General features: G+C 49.2%; 1 protein-coding gene across 1 annotated transcript in view; it reads left to right on the top strand.

Annotated features, from left to right (window-relative positions):
- DIP2C (DIP2 acetate--CoA ligase C (putative)) overlaps positions 1 to 20,419 on the top strand; it is a 356,092-nt gene that overhangs the window by 275,284 nt on the left and 60,389 nt on the right. The window contains exons 16-24 of the mRNA XM_081818894.1: positions 483 to 691; positions 1,589 to 1,703; positions 2,199 to 2,400; positions 6,995 to 7,104; positions 8,292 to 8,372; positions 13,934 to 14,057; positions 14,512 to 14,633; positions 15,495 to 15,606; positions 15,694 to 15,803. Coding sequence (XP_081675020.1) covers positions 483 to 691; positions 1,589 to 1,703; positions 2,199 to 2,400; positions 6,995 to 7,104; positions 8,292 to 8,372; positions 13,934 to 14,057; positions 14,512 to 14,633; positions 15,495 to 15,606; positions 15,694 to 15,803 — 1,185 coding nt within the window. The remainder of the gene's footprint in view (positions 1 to 482; positions 692 to 1,588; positions 1,704 to 2,198; positions 2,401 to 6,994; positions 7,105 to 8,291; positions 8,373 to 13,933; positions 14,058 to 14,511; positions 14,634 to 15,494; positions 15,607 to 15,693; positions 15,804 to 20,419) is intronic.

Genomic DNA, 20,419 nt, shown 5'->3' with positions numbered 1-20,419 from the left:
CTGAAGCCCAGCTAGACAGAGTCTGCATGAAGCCCATCTCCCCTTCTGTGTGACTTACCTGCAGGGTCTGAGGACCGGGTACAGGCTCGGGGCACTGAGATTTGCTTCCTTTGTGTGTTTCCTTCCTGGTGTCATCCTGATAGGGAAGCATTGATGAACAGGGATCATTTTCAACTGATAAACGTGTTCAGTTTTCCATTTATCACTTTGATGCTGTGGATCTAAAACAGAAGAATTAATTAGTGTTCATTAGGCTATCATAATGATCTCTGGTATCACTTCTTAGGTTCAGAAGCCCTGGAAGGAAACCGGCTGGCAGCCCTGCATGTGGGCAGTGGGGGACAGAAGTTGGGGGGCGGGGGACAGGGGCAGTGCCTTCCGCGAGGAGATGCTGCTAGACTAACGTGGTCCGGTCGGCTCCAGGGGAGGATGAAGGTGGGCTGAGCACCACCCCCCGGCACTCACAGCTCGTGTGTCTGCAGGTATTTCCCGTGACGAGCTCGGGGGCCCCTGTCAGTGAGTACCCCTTCGTAAGGACAGGCCTGCTGGGCTTCGTCGGCCCTGGGGGGCTCGTCTTCGTGGTGGGCAAGATGGACGGGCTCATGGTGGTCAGTGGACGCAGACACAATGCAGATGATATCGTTGCCACGGCACTGGCCGTGGAGCCCATGAAATTCGTCTACAGAGGAAGGTGGGTGTGCCCTCTGTGAATTCAGCACTCGGTGGTTTGCACACCGCGCTTTTTATATACAATTGCACAAATTCCTTAAGCTGGTGGGACTCCATGACCTCTGATATTCCAACTAGTTCTGAATGTCCAGTTCTACAGAAATTTCCTGAGCTCCATACATATGTTTTCATCACTTCCCCTCTATGTTAAGTAAAAATACTTATTTAAAAAGCTTATTTTTAAAGTAAATACACAAAGGAAAGAGCCAAATATTCATCTTGGTGCAGATCATCTCAAAAGACAGAAAGATAACAGTCGAGCAACAGATTGTGCGGGAAAACGGAGTCCTGCGGCATCCCCTCCCTGACGCACCCCTCCCTTGCCCGCTTGCACAGTACATATTAAATCAGTGATGCTAGCTCCTGAGTTTTTGGCTTAGTTTGAAGGAAGTCATGAACTGTTTAGAGTCTTATTTCAGCTTGTCAGACTGATGCGCGGAGAAGCAGTAGACACTTGGGTGTTACAGACAGAACTCACGTTGAGGTGCAGCCTCTGTGTGAGGAGGGGCATGGGGGTCCAAACCCCACGATGCCGCCTTTACCGAGAGAGACAGGCTCGTCCGGCAGAAACCCACTCGTCCCAAACAGAACGTCCCTACTGATGTGGAGAATACGACCTCGCAGGTGCAAACTCAAGACGGGGGTTGTAGGGCTTCCTGGATCTCAGCAGGCCCGGCTTCTCTGCCCGCCCTGCGGCGTGGGCACCATCAGCTGCAGGCAGCCCCGGTGGGAGATGCTGGGCTGCTCCTCGCCCGGTTCCCGTTCTGGAGCAGTGGCTATAAGCTCCTGATTGCAGAACGATACTTCCCGGCAATCTGCAGCGTGTGCCCACTGCGCTGTACCCTTCCCGTCCCCACAGGATAGCCGTGTTCTCAGTGACCGTCCTGCATGACGAGAGGATCGTGATTGTGGCCGAGCAGAGGCCGGACTCCACGGAGGAGGACAGCTTCCAGTGGATGAGCAGGGTGCTCCAGGTAGCTCTTCACCTGCCCGGGAGTCCCACTCCTCCTTTCGTGCCAGCTTCCCTTAACCATCTGTTAGGATGTGGCCGGCCCTCAACAACTGTGGTTTCCTGCTCCCTGACCGTCACCCCACTGGATCAGAAATTGTATCAACTGGGAAACTTATCATTGCATGCTTGGACAGTAACTAAGCAGACCAAGGTTAGGGATCGGGGTCTGCGAAGCTGGCTCCCCCTATTTACTTGGAGATGTCACAAGTAATGTTTTTTCTTCTGATCTTGAGAGTGTATTTTCTTGCTCCAAATTTCCTTTCCTAGTGTGTGTGTGGTATTCCACAAATCCCACATAAGATTATTCAGTTTGGCTGGGTTTGGAGAGAGAGCCCTTCTCTTGGCATCTGCACCCCACTCGCGTGTTATAGACTGTACTCTACTCAGTCGGGACATTTGCTTCGTGTCCATCTGTAACACCTGTCCTGACGTGGTTCCCTCTCCTGTGACTTTCCAGGCGATTGACAGCATACATCAAGTCGGGGTTTATTGCCTAGCCTTGGTTCCAGCAAACACCCTCCCCAAAACCCCACTCGGTGGGATCCACTTGTCAGAAACGAAGCAGCTCTTCCTGGAGGGCTCACTTCACCCCTGCAACGTCCTGATGTGCCCCCATACCTGTGTCACAAACTTGCCTAAACCTCGACAGAAGCAACCAGGTAGGACTCGTGGGCCGGAGGCTGAGTGGCTCTCGGGAACTGGGTGCTGTGGGCGCCATGCGAGCAGGCGCTATGCCTGTCCGGGGTGTTCAGCCCTCTTCCTTTCCTGGTCTGCACGCTCCCAGGGCATGACCCTGCCCCGCCAGAGGGTGCAGTGCAAGGCTCTGCTGGGACTGCGCTGTGTGCGGGGAGCCGGGCAGGTGGGGAACATCGGGAAGGAGCCCCCGCCTCCCCGGTGGGAGCACCAACCCTTGGTCTGGCCGGGGGGCCTTCTTCCAGGCACAGAACCTCGCAGCCTCGGTTTACTTGCGCAAACATTAGAATGACACCTGTTTCACGTGGCTGATTTAGGAGTCGGAGCAGCTAAGGTGTGGGAAAGCTGCTTGGAGCATGTGAGGAATTCTACAGATGTATGTGTGACATTGTTCTAAGAGCGAATGTGTGTCTAGCACCTTGTGGTTTGGGGATATGTCATTATCCATTATCTGACTTTGTCTTCCTAGCAACTAATCGATCGTGCTTCTCAGGGTTGCACACACTTAACAGTGAAAAGGAATTGATCACAAGACTGTGGAAGGTGAAGACGCAGCTCTTCTGGCAGCGCGCTGATGGGGAATCCCAGGGCACCCCGGGGGGGTGCGTGGGGGTGGTGGGGGTGCGCAGGGGTGGCTGGGTGCGGGCAGCAGGGGCGCACACTCAGGCTGTGTTCTAGAACAGTAGCGGGAGCTCCTGGCACAACCACGGTTTGCCTGTGTTGTACGTATGAACTCCTCTCTTCTCACGGAGGCTGTGTGGTGGGCACTCTTCTGTCCCCATTTCACATGCGACAGGTTCAGGGATTGACCCAGCAGCCGTGTGTCCCACCCAGCTCAGCGTGGCTGCGGGGCAGAGTTTATGGAGTCAGCTAGAGGAGGTTGGGTCACCACGGGCTCAGCCCACTTGGTGGTAAATGCAGGGACTGAGGCCCACGCCCCGTAAGTGAGATTGGAGGAGAGGGTGGCTGGTCCTTTGTGGTTGAGGTGAGGATGCTGATGCTACAGGAGGAAAGTCACCCCTCGCGTTGAGCAGGTGTCGGCCTACATCCCTTGCTGTGACTCCCTGTGATGCAGACAGTCACGTGGTAACTAGATGGGGCAGCATTTTGTTCTCTCCTCCCGTGAGGAGTGGATTCTCCGGGACACACTACAGTCACTGTCTGCTTTCTGGGCACATTAGCACTGTGGTTTTAATCCGATTTCTGTGCTGTCCCTGGTTTCCTTACATTCCAGATTCCCGTAACTAATACCTTCCCTTTTTCTCTTTCTTCTCAGTCGTTGGTTTATATCCTTGCAGGACACTGTAAAGTTACAGCTGACCAAGTGTCCATTTCTTTAAATTCAGTGGCGAGCCCCCCATAAAACACAAAGCATTGTCCTTCTGCAGGCATATCGAAAGGATGAAGAGTCACGTCTTCAGTCTCCCGTTATTTTGGGGCATAAACAGCCATGGGAAGGGGAGAGCAATCGCTCCATCTGGGTGTGTGTGTGTCCGCATGGAATGGATCGTGGTGGCTCCTCAGGGTGTCCTTATGCACAATCAGAGGTGACTGCCCTCTCCCCATCCCCTGATCACCTTCACTCACCATCATACACTGCGGCCCTGGGGCCTGACCACCAGTGGTCCCAGGGGCAGAGAAGCTCACGTGAATCCTGTGGATCACAGTTTGTGAATTCAGGACAGATATTTACGGTGGGGGCTCATTGGCAAATGCATGATACGATTCCAGGGCTGCCAGGCTCAGTGTACCTGCCAGATGTCAGGAATCCTCAACAAGAAGAACCGGGCTGAGTGAAAAGGCCCAGGCACTCTGCTCGGAGGGCAGCATCAGGGCGCCCGAGGACAGCCTTGTTCCTTTGAGCAAGCACAGACAGATGCGCCGGGAGGGCAGGCCTGCTTGCATATTGCAGCGGCAACAGGGTGAATGAAGCTTTGTGCGATTGATTTAAGGAAACAGTTTTTTAAGAATGATATTAGGTGTCCTATCTGTTTTTGTTAAATATTGAAAAGTTATATAACTCTCTGTCTGAAAAAAGCTGTTTTTAACAAATACTCATGGCAGCTGTGAGGTGCTGGTCCATTTTCCTCCCTCAGCTGATGACCTGTAATGGACCTCAGACAGGTGGTATTTCCCCAAAGCCTCAGTTTCCCTAAGTGCAATGAGGGAGTTGGACCAGGTGATTTCTAAGGCTCCCTTGGAATAGACACGACTGGGAACAAGTACTCCTTGGAGCCAAAGCAGACATTTAGTAAGGCCATTTTTCCATGAGGGTGTTGCTGGAGGTTTCAAACAGAGCCCCTAAAATGTAGATAATTTGTAGACACCCTAATTGACTCTTTTACTGGATGGATTCATATTTGCTCAACTAAGGACACTGTGTATGTGAGTTTCTTAACTAAGCACAAATGTTAAAAGACCTTTAAGACCTTTAACCCATCAGTCAGGCCTGCAACAATATTACAAACATTGAGAAAACCACCCGGGGTTAAGAGCCCCTGGGATACATCCTATGGGAGCCACAGGAGGGGAACAGGGAGGGGCAGCCGCTGAGTTCTGCATCCACCAGGAGGAGCCCTGCTCCAGGGTTCAAAATCAGGATGCAGTGAGTGTAAGGGTGTCTTGCACGTCCATCCACCTCATTCGGCAAGACAGGGAGACCCTCGGTTCTTGGTAGGGGGGAGCAGATTTTGTAAATAATACCACAGGAAAGCACCTGTCTCCCAGCAATGTTTGGAAAAAGATCATTCTTAAGTCCACGTGGGGGAGAGACATGTAAGGTCCGAGCTTCACATCCAGACAACTCTAGCAGAGACAAACATCGAGGAAGGAGGGACCACCTGCTAGCACCTTAGAAGAGTGCTTCTACCCTCACGTGAATTCTTAAAAAATTACCAAGAATACTTTAAGTCACTTTAGGCCAGAGTGGCTTCCCAGAACTGTCCTGTCCACCTCGGTCACCAAAGAGAACCTCAGGACGCTTCACCCACAGACCCCAAGCCAGGAAATGAAGGGCTCATTGGCGGGGTCCCAGGCGAGCCCTGGCTCCATCCACACGGCAGCCACGTTCAGTGCACATGAACCACGCTGCCGCGTTTTCCTCTCGCTTTGTTAAATATGAAAACACTATCCCTCCTTCAGAATTTATTATGAGCTAAGAGAAGAAAGTTCACACGGCAATTCAGACATAATGGAGCAGAGTATATAAGGCACGTTCTGTGACGACACGGAAGCCAGTATCAGGGCTCCTAGAGACTGCCTAACGTGAAGAAGCCCGTGGGCAGGGGCCCGGAAATCTGCATCCTGGGCTGGTCTCCAGATTTCAGCCCTGCCTGGAAGCCCCCGGCCTTCGCCTGCATCGCTGTGATGTTGCATAGTTTATGGCCGCCCAGGTCCGGGTGGCCACGTGTGTGCAGAGAAGAACGGGGCCTGCTCCCCCTGGACAGTCCCCTGGGGGTGTCAGCCCTGCCCCTGCTCATCTTGCCAGGGTGTGCTGGAGCCCGGGGGGGCCTGGCGGCCGCTGGCCCCACCCCTCAGCCCGCGTCTAAAGCTTTCTGAGCTGCTGAGAGACAGCTCTTTGTGTGCAATAACACAGTGCACCAAATGCCCCAATTTGAAACCTGTGAGTCAACCTTTGGTAAAGGTTTAATAAGAATTTTACTCAGCAGTTCCTGGCATCTTGGTTATTTCTACTGCCTTCTTTACGCTCCCTCCCTGCCTCCCCTCCTTGCCTCAGTCTCACGCCCACTCCCCCAATGGCACGGTCTCCCAGAACAGCGAACCCTGTCCTCTTCAATCCGTGTATATGTGTGTGTGGTGACAACACAGTGAAGCCTAGAGGGTCCCTAGGGTTCCTTGTAGTTAGAAATTTTGAAAGAGTCTCTGCAGTTCTTTAAGAAACTTGTTTCTTTCATTGAAAAAGAAAAGAAAGCTATCAGGGTAGATTCTATCTGCCTTTCTCCTGTGAAAAGAGCGTTGGTAACCGAGTCCGTAATGGTGTACAAGGAACTTGGAATGGGAGCCTCTTGGCTCCGTCGTCTGCCTCTCCGTGGGCCCGGCTGAGAGCCCAGAGCGTGCCGTCGGTGAGATGCACAGTGGCTGTGTTTGGGCCTTCTGCAGTGCTCCTCCTAATGTTACAGGACGTATTTATAAAACCCGAGCGGTACTTTGTGTCCATGGCCACTCGGACGGCCGCCGCTGCGACCCCGGCCAGCAGCACACATGGTCCGGAGCCCTGACGGCTCGGCAGTGAGGCGCGTCTGTCTGTGTTAATCCTTGTCGGTCTTCCGAGTTACTTCCCACAGACACGAACGTGGATAGAGCCCAGCATCCCTCCAACCGGAGAACAGCGGCAGCGGGATTTGGCGAAAGCCTTGTTTCTGACCTGTAATCGAGACCTGGTCGAGTTTGCCATTGTTCTCATGTTGGGACACCTTGGAAACCCTGTTCTGATAAGACTTTCTCAGAGCCTGGCCTTTGGAAGGGTTTCCCCAGGGCGAGCGCTGCACCACGGTGGGAGGTCCTGTTGTCAGTTCACCTGTTTCCTCGTGTTCTTTCCAGAAATCGGCCCTGCCTCTGTGATGGTGGGGAACCTGGTGTCTGGGAAGAGGATCGCACAGGCCAGTGGCAGAGACCTGGGCCAGATCGAAGACAATGACCAAGCCCGCAAGGTGAGCGTGAGGCCGGGCTGCTCTCTAAGCCCCATGCCCACAGGCTACTGCATCACTGGCTGCCGGTCCCCTGTGTATCATTGGCCTCTTGGTCCAGCAGACATACCGTGTCATCTCACAAGGAAGATGTGTCTGTTGGGGGTGCACAGACGCCCAAGCGGAGGCCTGGGGCCAGCGTCTCTGGATGCCTGTCTCGTCCTGGCGTTCTGTGGTTCTTGTTTCTCCTCTTCCTACCAGCCCTGATTTCATGCCCAGATGGCCTCAACGGCAACCTGGGTGCAAGGCTTTAGTCTTGTAATTGTTGGGACACAAGAAAACATAAATTCAAAACCCAGGTTGGGGAACCAGGCATCCTCAACACATCCTTAGGGGCTGGAGGAGAAATCTGGGGCCACACCCACCGTACACATCACTCAGCTTGTCTCCCCGTTACAACCACTCAGACTTGAGGACTCTGATGAGTCTCCAAATGATGACCCCAGTCTGTGTGAGCTACCAGGACATGTCACAAAATCAACCATTTAAAATATTGCTACTTTGGTAACAAGTAGAATCGCATACATTGAAAGCACTGGATCACCATGATCCCACCTCAGAGTACATTTCTATTAATAAAATAGATTGAGGGATATACCTGGGTGTTTCCTATGACCGGACATGAGATGGCGCTGACCTCTTTTTTGCTATAGACCGAGTCCGTGTGATGCACACGATCTGTGTGCTTGGCAATGCTGTCGAATGACCTCAGGCAATGACCCTTCTGAAAACAGCAAATAGAAGAGAGCCTGTTTTAAGAACAGGGTTGATCTGATTCTGCTGTTCCAGCCCCAGAAAGTACCCTCTTCTGGGAGCCCAGGAGAAGGGCTTTTCTGTGTTGGCTGCTCTGTCTGTAAGGGGAATGCCATTCTCCCAGCCTGGGCAGATGGCGGGAGACGTCCCTGACCAGGCACTGCATCACCTCCCTGTAACTGGTGCGTCCAAGTCAGGCGCAGGGACTTCCAGGCCATCCAGGAAAAACCCCATAAGCACTGACTTAGTCTCCCAATTTTGTTTGACAGGGATGTGCTTATTCCTCTGTGGGAAAGCACACTGTTCTGAGCTGCCCTAACAGCACTGAGAGGGTAGGATGTCCGTGTGAACGCGGTCTGTTCAGACGGCCTGAAGCTAATGGCTGTGCTTTGTTCCAGTTCCTGTTCCTCTCGGAGGTCCTGCAGTGGAGGGCACAGACCACCCCCGACCACGTCCTGTACACGCTGCTCAACTGTAGGGTGAGGCCCGCTGCACGCGAATCTCATGGTCGCCCTCGGGTGGCTTTCTCTTCTTCCCTCTCCGTTCCTTTCACTTCAATGTTATGTGACATCCTTCTCATTTATTTGTTGCCTTTTCACATGATTTTAGCAATTCTTTTGGCACTATTTCCCCCAAAAAATGGGGGACAGTTCAGACCTATGAGATATTTTTGTCTTTACTTTTATCAGAAAACTACTTTTTTGTAAACAGGAAGCGAGGCTTTCGTTACAGACTTTCTTACGAATGAAAGTCATCTCTGTTTTACAAGCGTGCTGAAGGTTTATGTTGACATTTCACGCTGGAAAAGCAAGTTCATCCATATCATTCCACAGTGGAGTTTAAGGATAAGACCTTAAATATGCGCGCAAACAGTATTAACAATAAAAATCAAATGCAGAAGTCTTAATATGCTTAACTTTTCTTTTGCTGTGGAAATAAAGCCTGACAAGTAGATTTTAACCTTAGGTCTTCCTGACAAGTGTGGGTATGTGCGATTGTAGGAAGTTACGGCTATTTAGAGTTGCAAAATATCAAAATCTTACTGTGCAAAGCCACCTCTCACCATTTACAGTAATCGATTAGAGACGAGTGAAAGGCAGTGGCAAGCACATAACTGGCAGTATGGAGGGAACCTGTTCCCTGCATTCACTCTCCTGTGCTCCCAGGCGCATGGTGCTAAGGAGGCATTGCATCTGGGCTCCTGAGGATCTGTGCAGTTGCCCGAGCCCCTGAAGCATGCCTACCCTGCTTTTCTCCTCTTCCTCCATTAGCTCCGTCCTCAGCCCCTAAATACAGAAACGACTCCACTTTCCCCTGCCTTCCCAACACCGCTGCCTTGCTGGTGGTCCTCAGCTCTGCAGTGCCATCCTAATTTCCCTTTAATCTCTTCTTCTGACTTTCCCTGCCCTCCGGGTATTTGTCCTGGAGACTTTTCTTCCTCCGTGGTCTCTCAGTGGCCCTGCAGAGATTTCCAGTGTCCCCTCCAGAGTGATGACCCAGAGAGACGCTGGTCTTCTGCCCCCCCCCGGGAGGGACATCACTCAAGCACTCAGGCCCTTTGCTTAGCCTCCCAGGTGCTGCCGTGGTGCTGGTGTGATAGGTATGATGTGGTGTTGTCTGTAGACTCAAGCCACCAGAGAGCAAGAGGCAGGTCCACATCACCCCCAACCCTCCCCAGCACAGTCCCCACATTCTGTCCTCCTTGCAGTAGGGTTGAGAAGGGAGGGCGAGGATCTGTGCCTGGATGCCCTGGAGCCATAAGCAGGCAGCCGGAGGAGTAGGAGACCAGCTCTGCCACACACACAGACTCGGAGGTCATGTGGGTGTGTTCACAGAGGACCTGTCCCAACAGGGGAGGAAGACAGAGCTGTTCTAACCACATCCAACTACGGGCGTGCCCGCGTGAGAGCACAGCCCTCAGATGGTCCCCTGGCGTGATGCCCAGACCCCGGGTCCTCCTGAGCAGCTCTGGCCTGAGTGATGTGTATTCCCATCCCTGACCCTGTGGCCACAGCCATCTGCTGTAGCTAGACGCTGGATTTTTGGGGGAAAACGAGTCACCGGAATGACTCCCACTTCGTTAGAGATGACAGGAAATTGGATGGGGTGAGGAGGAGGTCAGAGCCGTGAGTGGATCCACTTTGGGTCAGCATGGAGAAAGGTGCTTTGCGCAGCTGGCTTTCCTTTGCACACAGCTCTGGATGTGCAGGTGGCTGCGTCCTGAGCCAGTTGATGGGTGGGGCCCGCCCCAGAACGTACAAGGGCTCGGCCGGGACTGAGGGTCAGAATCGCCATCTCCTTGGTTGTTATTCACAGTTTCTGCTTCAAGCACCCTCTGAGGTCAGCACTGCCCCGTACAAGGGGAGCGCAAGCCACACACATAATTCTGTGTTTTCTAAAAGCAGTATTTTTAAAAGACAGAAACTGGTGAAATTCGTGCTAGTAATGTTTAGCTGACCTCCGTAGATCCAAAATATTGTCACTCCAAAATGTGGCCCCCCGCATTTTCCTGCTGGCCTCCGGCCTGCAAGGGGCATGCTGTTGGTTGTGTCTTTGGCGACTTGATAAGGCTTGAGTGAGAGCAGTTTCCTGTTTGGTGTAGACAGGGTTCATTCGAAGTATGCCAGTGCGCTCCGTGGAGTAAGAGTTCTGTCAGATGCATAGTAGGAAGTGGGGCTCTAATTCATTGCAGATCATGGAAAGCTACGAGTTGGAACTTGTTTCCATACAAAAGACCATCTGTTATTTTTTTTTTAAAGAAACATCAGCCAAGTCTTTTTAACCTTTTTTTTTTTTTTACTTGTAGCAACTTCTTTAGAATTTTTTTTTTTCATTTCTTTAAAGATTTTATTTATTAGACAGAGAGAAACACAGCGAGAGAGGGAACACAAGCAGGGGGAGTGGGAGAGGGAGAGGCAGGCTTCCCGCAGAGCAGGGAGCCCGATGTGGGACTCGATCCCAGGACCCCGGGATCATGACCTGAGCCGAAGGCAGATGCTTAACGACTGAGCCACCCAGGCGCCCCTAGAATTTTAAAATATAAATCCTATTTGGCTTTTTCTTAATTCCTAGTGTTTTTTCATTTATTATTTAATTTCATGTCACACTTCAAAGTGGTGCCTAAATTCACAGTCCTTGACACTGAAATTTGTTGACTCAGGACAGGGGTTGGTCCTGTCATGATTCCACCCAAAACTTCCTTTAGAAGTCAGCCCTGATTTCTCTGGTGAGGTGGTTTATACTAGACTCTCCTCTCTTTATGGAAACCTCACCGTTTCCCATGGATGTTGATGGGGGGCCAAGAAGCCGTTGGCCAACATCACGGGCTGCCATTTCATGGGACGCGCATCTGTGGCCCCTCGTTCAGAGCCCCCACCGGCAGCGTTTCTCTAGAGCGGGAGGTCGTGCGGGAGCTCCCACAGGGGAGTCTGGGGCCAGGCATGGCTGCCAGTGGACCAGCGCTCCCCGTCCCAGCACAGCCCCTCCGGGCGGCTCAGGAACAGCTTCGGTGTCCAGGCGCCCAGTCGCTGACTCCAGAACTGGATGAGCCCTCAGGGCCTGCTGTGTGGCGGGGGCTTTCCTGCTAAAAAGCCTCGAGCGGCATTGTGAACCATTTCAGAGGTCACTAAAGATAAAGGGCAGCGTACCAACTACATTTCACCTTTTCTAAAGTGTATCAGTGGGAATTTCACACCCCAGGGCTGACACATCTTTTCAGACACACTCGTGCCTGCTGGTTCTGAGCTGATGGAGCAGCTGGTCTTTGATGGGGGATGGGCATAGGATCTCCCAAAACTGGTGGGAAGGTCAGATCTGGAAGTAGAACCGCCCAGAGCAGGAGCGCTTGCTGCCTGAGATAAGACAGGTGCACCAGCGGCCAGAGGGCGGTGACAGAACAGCAGGGTCTAGCTCCTCAGGGACATAAGGATGAGCCCCTTCTACCAGCGCTGTCCACTGGCACAACCACCACCCGCCTGTCCCCATCTGACAGTCAGGAGGGGGGTGCTGGCTGTCCCCCAGGATGGGAGGGGTGGGATGGTCCCCACCAGCACAGGGAGGGAGCTGGTCCTGGGCCCCCCCATCAGCTGTGCCCATCTTCACTTTGAACTGCTCAAAGGACATTTGGGTCAAGGAGTGCGTTAATTTTGGTTCCGGCGAACAGGTGTGGTCCCCAGGAGTGGACGCTCAGGGAGTGTCCAGTGTTGGAGGCCCTGGGCTCCGGCCTCCTTGGTCTCTGTGTACCCAGCTTTGCCGCACTCTGCCGTGGCTCTTCCACCGCCTCCTATTTTAACCGTCCTCAGAAGAGAGACAAGGAAGGGAAATGTGTGCGACAAGAGGATTCACTTCAGAGAAGCGTAAGCGGACCCTGTGCCCCGTAGGAGAGGCCAGTCCCGGCCGGTGGGAAAGGGTCAGAGCCTGCGGGCGGCCCCCTGCGGCCCCGGGCACTGCTTGGACATTGGTGAGGGGAGTGTGTTGCTTCCTGGAGCTCGACACAACAGTCCGTTGGCTCGTGGATGATTTTGGCAAACACGGAGCACTGGTGATTGTGTCCTGATGGTAACAGATCCCACCCCCCACCCAGAGCAGGTGTTTCTAACACACGGGCCATGTTAACAGGAATTCTAACGTGTCCCCAGCATCTTCCATCACTAGAGCTCCACTGCCCATCTGTAAGGGACCCCAGGGTCTGGTTGCTTCTGTCCGCTCAGCATTACCTTCCTTCCACACGAGTGTGCTCACCACTCTTCCCTTGAGACTTGACTCTCCACACGTGACATTTGCATCCAGTCCCCAAAAATCGCGGTGTCTCGCTGTTCTTCCTGCTGCCGCTGGACCTCTGGCTCACTCTGCCAGAGCCAACGGCGTGGTCGCGATGCCCAGGCCGTGTTCAGTATGTGGACGCTGCGGGCCGCCGTGCCCGTGACTGCAGGAAGGCCCTTCACCCTGAGAATCACTTTAAAATAGGGTTTGATCGTGAAGAGCAGTATTTCTATTTTTTCATTTTCTTCAACTCTTGATTTTGAAATAACTGTAGATCCTCACAAAGTTGCAATAGTGCCTTTAAGGTATTTTTTTGATCTTAATGTGTTTTCCATTTGTTTCTCCATGTTTAAAAAGTCTACATAAAATGAATATGACAGTTCATTTCTCCCTTTACTGTTTGTTTTTTGTTTTTTGTTTTTTGTTTTTACTGTAGCTTTGTTTTGTTTGTTTTTAGACCTCTTTGACTTTTGATGTGGTGTTTCTTAAAAATAATTTCAATTTGTATAATTTTCCTGTTCATTCCCCACTGAGTCTTACTGCCCTTGGCAATTACACTGAAGTCCCAGAATTACCAGGTTGACTTTTTTTTTTGTAAGTTGAGCTATTTTTTAGGTCAAGTAATTATTTTTTAAAAAAGATTTTATTTGAGAGAGGGAGCATGTGAGTGGGGGGAGGGGCGGAAGGAGAGAGAATCTCAGGCAGACTCCATGCCTGACACGAGGCTCAACCCCACAACCCTGAGATCGTGACCTGAGCCAAAATCAAGAGTCAGACACTTCACCAACTGAGTCACCCGGGTGCCCCAAGTAATTATTTTTTAGAATATTTCTTGTGAGAGTGCCCGGGTGGCTCAGTCGGTGAAGCATCTGCCTTCAGCTCAGGTCATGATCTCAGGGTCCTGAGATCGAGTCCAACATGGGGCTCCCTGCTCAGCGAAGAGTCGGCTTCTCCCTCTGCCGCTCCCCCTGCTTGTGCTCTCTCTCTCTCTGACAAATAAAGTCTTTTAAAAAAATAAAATATTTCTTGTTAACACAGTGTATCTAGATGCTTCTTCAGTGCTGCCCTTCTTGGCCAGTGGGGGGAGAGGGAAGTGACCCCTAATGGCACAGGGTCTTCTGGGGGGTGGCCAGTGTGCTAAAACTGACAGGTGTGCAGACACACTAATATCCACGTAAGTGTGCATTTCAAATAAGGGAACTGGCTGGTACCTGCAGTCTGTCTCGATAAAGCTGTTCTGTTCAAAAACACCTCACCCACTTGTCCTTGCAATCCCCAGGGTACGATAGCAAGCTCGCTAACGTGTGTGCAGCTGCATAAACGTGCCGAGAAGATCGCCGTGATGCTCATGGAGAGAGGACACCTGCAGGACGGGGACCACGTGGCTCTCGTCTACCCGCCAGGTGAAGGACGGGGCCGGCTCCAGAGCTGGCGGGACGGGCGCCGGCTGACTGCTGGCCCTGCCTTCTGTGTTGCTTGCCACAGCTGCTTGCAGCCTCTTGTGGGGACGGTGGTGCATGCTGTGCAACTCGAGGGCATAAATAAGACGAAATTTCGCAGACATCTGTATCTGTCTCCTTACGTATTGAGGTAGCTCATTGAATCGATAGTCGTTAAACCCTTCACTAAACTGATCATCGTAGAGTTGAGTAATTGCTTAGAGAAATGACAGAAATTAAACTTGTGGGCTGCTTTGGCACCTCGTACCTAAAGGAACAGGCCAACAGGAAGTTACGGCCAAAGCCTAGCAAAGCTTGCGGGTGGAGGACAATCGGCAGCGGTCTCGTGCCCGGGCTAGAACCTCTGCTGATGGCGATTGACTGTGTCGACTGAGAACTTTGCTCCTCTCCCATCTAGGAATAGACCTCATCGCTGCGTTTTACGGCTGCCTGTACGCAGGCTGTGTGCCAATAACCGTCCGCCCCCCACACCCACAGAACATCGCAACAACGCTGCCGACCGTGAAGATGATCGTGGAGGTAACCGTGCCTGGGAGTGCCGGGGCTCCTAGATCCCAGGGCCCAGGGTGGGGCTGGCTCCAGGCCGGTGGGGCAGGTGTCTAGAACTGGAGGCAGAACTAGCCTCCAGTTCTGGAAGTAGGGTTTCAGCTCCGGTGTGGGCTGGGGATGGCGTTGTGGGTGCATGGGGATTAGGGAGCCCTGGAGAAAGTAGCTCCTCGCCCACGGCACCTGGACAGACAGTGGGAGCTTCTGCACCAGACTGATGAGAAAGTCATGTAATGTTTTTAATGTTTATTTATTTAAATAACCAATGTGGGGCTCAAGCTCATGGCCCCGAGATCAAGAGTCACACACTCCTCTCACTGAGCTGGCCAGGTGCCCCAAAAGTCATATATTTTTTTTAATTTCTTTGCTCAAGGTTTAGAAATGTCCCATTCCTTTTTTAAAGCACGGATTTATTTTAATTGTTCTTATGCTTGGGGAAGTTTAGAAGGATTAGGAGAAGTTTTTCCCCTTGGCGGAGGGACAGCTTAGTCTGGGGACAGCACATGCAAATTCTTTCAGTGGTGATGTTGGAAGATGGCTGAGGCCGTTACTCCCTTTAGGAGGTAGCGATCATGTAAGTGGGTACCCGGGGCAGCTTTTATAGGACAGAGCTAACCGTGAGCACGGTGGTTGGGGTGCTCCTTTCTGAGCATGTGCGTCATGGGTGTCCCTCAGCTCCAGAAATGCCAGGGACCACAGTGTCCGTGAGCTCTGTGTGCTGTGGTCAGTTCCTGGCTCTGTCCTGCCTCTGGTGGCTGACACCGGCTCCGCGGGCTGTGAGGGCCAATGGCCTCGGGGTGCTGCGTAGTGAGCGGCGTGTTCTCTGACCGGCAGGTGAGTCGTTCTGCCTGCTTGATGACAACACAGCTCATCTGTAAGTTGTTACGGTCCAGGGAGGCAGCTGCGGCCGTAGACGTCAGGGCGTGGCCCCCCATCCTGGACACAGGTCAGTCCTCGAACCTGCCAGAGATGTTCTTGTGTGCCTCTGCTTTCCCACTGGGTCAGATACGCTAACGGCTTTGTTTTGCTCCAGATGATTTGCCAAAGAAGCGGCCCGCCCAGATCTACAAACCTTCCAACCCAGACACGCTAGCTTATCTCGACTTCAGCGTGTCCACGACCGGGATGCTTGCTGGAGTGAAGGTGAGAAACATGGTCTGCACGGTGTGCGGTTACGAGCCATGCGGGGCTGTCCCTTGACGTTCTTCTGTAGAGTGGGACTCTAGCAGGCACTTGAAGGGGCACGTGGGAGGGGTGCGTCCCTGCCCTTCCTGAGACTGTAAGATGCGTGACCATTTCCATGGTGACCTAGGCTGGCCGATTCTTTCCACACAGTCCAACTGTTTTTTTTGTATGTAAACACAGCCTCATTAGCCCCTAGTAAAGAGTTGCATGTCTTTCTTCCTTGCTGGTTCTCAAATCCCAGTGCTCTGTTATAAAACTCGGTGCACTGGGGTTTCTTCCCTTTTTAGCTTGGGTTCCATCCTGGCTGGCTGTCCACTGACCCTTGTTCATACCAAAGAATGGAGCTGCAGTTGACCCTTGAACAACTCGGGGGGGAGGGGTTAGGAGCACCCCCACCCCTGTGCAGTCAAAAATCTGCGTATGACTTTTGAGTCTCCCAAAACTTAGCTACTTACAGCCTCCTGGAAATCTTACCAGTGACATAAACAATCCATTAACACCTATTTTGTGTGTTCTATGTATTACATACTGTATTCTCACAGTAAAGTAAGCTGGAGAAAAGAAAATCCTGTTGAGAAAGTCACGAGGGAGAGAAGAAATGTTTACAGTCCTGCCCTATAAAAAAACCAGTGTGCAAGGGGACCGGCGCTCACAATCCCGTGTCATTCAGGGGTGCGCCGTGCTGTGTGCTTCACCTCGTGAGGACCCTCAGGGCTCGGGCAATGTCCCTGTCAAGGGACTGGTACGTCTTCTGTAGCCTCAGGAAGCCCTTGGCCCGCCCTCGGGGTCTGACCCCTCTGTTTGTGTCATTTACCTCAGTTCTCTTTCTCTACTTTTTTTTTTTTCTTCAATTTTTTTAACTGTTAAATACACTTAACATAAATTCACCTTAATAACCGACCTAAGTATACGGTTCAGGAGCATTAAAAACACTCACACTGTTGTGGAGCTGTCCCTACCATCCGCCCCCATAACTCACCGCGTCTTGTGAAACTGAAACTTACTACCTGTTAATCAAGAGCCCCCATCCCCTCCACCAGCACCCACCATCTCCCTTCTGTCTCTGGGATTTTGACAACTCTGGGGACCCCATAGAGGTGGAGTCCTGCAGCGCTGTCCTTTTGTGACTGGCTCGTTAAACGTACTGTAATGTCCCGGGGTTCATCCATGTTGTCGAGGGGCTCAGAATTCCTTTTTAAGGCTAAGTTAACATTTCATTGACGTTTGGCCTTTGCGTTCATCTGTCAGCGAACAGTAGGGCTGCTTCCAAGGTTAGCTCTTGTAAGCGATGCTGCTGTGAACAAAGATGTGCAAGCCTCTCAACACACTGCTTTCACGTCTTCTGGGTATATGCCAAGAAGTGGAATTTGGGGTCATATGGCCATTCCATTTTTAATCCCGGGAGGGAATTGCCATGCTGTTTTCCATGGTGGCCATACCATTTCACCTTCCCTCATCCTTGTCAGCTCTTAGAGTTTTCTGGTTTTTTGTTGTTGTTGTTTCAATAGTAGCCATTCTAATGAGTGTGCAGTGGTATCTCATTGTGGTTTTTTGATTTGTACTTTCCTAATGATTAGTGATGTTAAGCATCTTTTCATGCAATTAATGGCCATTTGTACATCTTCTTTGGAGAAATATCTATCCAAATCCTTTGAATCAAGTTTCTTGTTTTTTTGTTGTTGTTGTTGTTGTTGAGTCTTACAAATTCTCTGTATATTCTGGATATTAAACCCTGAATTTTCTCCTATTCTGTGGATTGCCTTCTTACTCTGTAGATAGTGTCTTTTGATGCACAAAATTTTTGAATTTTCATACAGTCCAATTTTGTCCTTTTTTTTTTGGCCTATGCCTTTGGTCATATCTAAGAAATCATTGCCTAATTACGGTGTCATAAAGCTTTGTATTATGTTTTCTTCCAAGAATTGTATTATCTTAGGGCTTACATTTTTGTCTTTGACCCAATTGTTCATTTTTCTCTGTGGTTTTAGGTAAAGGTCCAACCTCATTCTTTTGCATGCAGAGACCCAATTTTCTCAGCACCATTTGTTGAGAAGACTGTCTCTTCCCTCTTGGTACCCTTGTCAAAAATCAGTTGGCCATAAATGCAAGGATTTTTTTTTTGTTCTGGGCTCTGTATTTTCTTCTATTAATCTATGCATCTGGTTTTATGCCAGTACTGCACTGTTTTGACTACTGTATATTTGTAGTAAATCAGGAAGTGTGAGTCCTCTATTTCTTTTCAAGATTGTCTTGGCTTTTCAGATTTCCTTGAGATTCTGTTTGAAGTTTTTGATGCATTTTCTACTTCTACAAAAAATACCATTGAAATTTTTTTATTTAAATTCAATTAGCCAATGTATAGTACATCATTAGTTTTTAGTATAATGTTCAATGATTCATTAGTTGCAAATAACACCCAGAGACTGCATTGAGTCTGTATTGTTTAGGGTAGTATTGATGTCTATGAATATGGTATATGTTTTTTTTATTTATGTCTTCAATTTCTTTGGCAAATTTTATAGTTTACATTGTACAAGTCTTTCACCTCCTTGGTTGAGTTAATTCCTAAGCATTTTATGCTTTGATGCTATTGTAAATAGACTTGTTTTAATTTCCTCTTCAGATTTTTCATTTAATGTATAGAAATGCAAGTGATTTTTGCTTGCTGACTTCTTATCCTGCTACTGTGAATTTATGATTTTTAATAATTTTTGTGTGAAATATTTGTGTTTTCGATATATATATAAGTTCATTTTATCTATGAACAGAGATTATTTTACTTCTATCTTTCCAATCTGTGTGCCTTGTATTTATTTTTCTTACCTAATTGCTTGGGCTAGAACTTCTAGTACAGTGTTGACTAGAAAGGGTGCCTTGTTCCTGATTGTAGAGGTAAAGCTTTGAGTTTTTCATGGCTGAGTATGATGTTCTCTGTGTTCTTCATATATGGCTTTTATTATGTTGAGGCCCTTTTTTTCTATTCCTAGTCTATTGAGTGTTTTTATCATAAAAGGTTGTTGAATTTTATCAGATGCTTTTTTTTTTTTACATCAATTGAGATGTCATATGGGTTTTTTCCCCTCATTCTTTTAATGTGATATATTGATTGATTTTTTTAAAGATTTTATTTTTAAGTTATCTTTACACCCAATATGGGGCTCAAACTCACAACCCTGAGTTCAGGAGTCACATGCTTCTCCAACTGAGCCAGCCAGGTTCCCCTATTGATTGATTTTTCATATGTAGAGCCAACATTCCCTTCCAGGAATAAATCCCACTGACATAGAAGCCTTTTAATATGCTACCAAATTGGGTTAGTACTTTGTTGAGGATTTTTGCATCAGTGTTCAGCAGGGATATTGGTCTGTAGTCTTCTGTTTTTATAGTGTCTTTGGCTTTGGTATCAGGGTTATGCTGACCTCACAGAATGAATTAAGTGTTCCTTTCTCTTCAGTTTTTTGGAAAAGTTTGAGAAGGACTGGTATTAGTTCATCTTTAAAAAAAAATTTTATTTATTTTAGAGAGAGAGTATGTGTGCATATTGGGGGGAAGGGCAGAGGAAGAGGGAGAAAGAGAATCCCAAGCAGACTCCCCACTGAGGATGGAGCCTGACTTGGGGCTTGATCTCACAACCCTGAGATCATGACCTGAGCTGAAATCAAGAGTCAGATGCTCAACCGTCTGAGCCACCCAGGTGCTCTGGTATTAGTTTATTTTTAAATGTTTCGTTCATTTTAGCAGTGAAGTCATCAGGTGTAGGGCTTTTCTTTGTTGGGAAATCTTCTTTACTGATTTGATCTTACTGTTTGTAAGTTTATTCAGACTTTTTATTCTTCATGATTTAGTCTTTGTAAGTTTTGTGTTCCTGCTTGATAATTTGTGTTTCAGTTTCCATGAAATGCAATTTCTCCATTTCATATTGGTTGTACAGTGTGTTGGTGTACAGTTGTTCATAGTACTCTCTTATAATTAATTTCATTTCTGTAGAATCTATATTAAATGTCCCAACTTTCATTTCAGATTTTAGTAATTTGAGTGTTTCTTCCTTTTTTCTTAGTCCATCTAGCTAAAGGTTTGTCTGTTTTGTTGATTATTTCAAAGAACCAACTTTTGCTTTTATTGATTATCTCTACTACTTCTCCACTCTCTATTTGCTTACCTCCGTTCTAATCTTTATTATTTCCTTCCTTTTGCTAGCTTTGGGTTTAGTCTGTTCTTCTGTCTCTCATTCCTTAAGTTGTGAAGTTAGGTTGTTGATGTGAGATCTGTCTTGTTTTTAACCTGTTTATATAAATTTCTGCATTAACATTGCTTTTGCTGTGTCCTGTAAGCTTTGGTATGTTGTATTTTCATTTGCATTTGTGTCTAAGTATTTTATGATTTTCCTTGTGGTTATTTAAGAGTGCATTTTTTTAATTGTGGGTTTTCCAGTTTTCCTTCTGTTACCAATTCCTAACTTCATCCTGTTGTGGTTGGAGAAGATACTTCATATGGTATCTATCTTTTTAAATCTATTGAGACTTAATTTGTGGCCTAAAATATGGTCTATCCTAGAATATGACCCAAGTGTTCTT

This window comes from Leptonychotes weddellii, chromosome 5 (genome assembly GCF_054177405.1).
Source record: "Leptonychotes weddellii isolate Sample4059 chromosome 5, ASM5417740v2, whole genome shotgun sequence".
Lineage (NCBI taxonomy): Eukaryota > Metazoa > Chordata > Mammalia > Carnivora > Phocidae > Leptonychotes > Leptonychotes weddellii.
The sequence above is the reverse complement of the archived record's forward strand: the minus strand, read 5'-3'. Positions and strand labels throughout refer to the sequence as shown.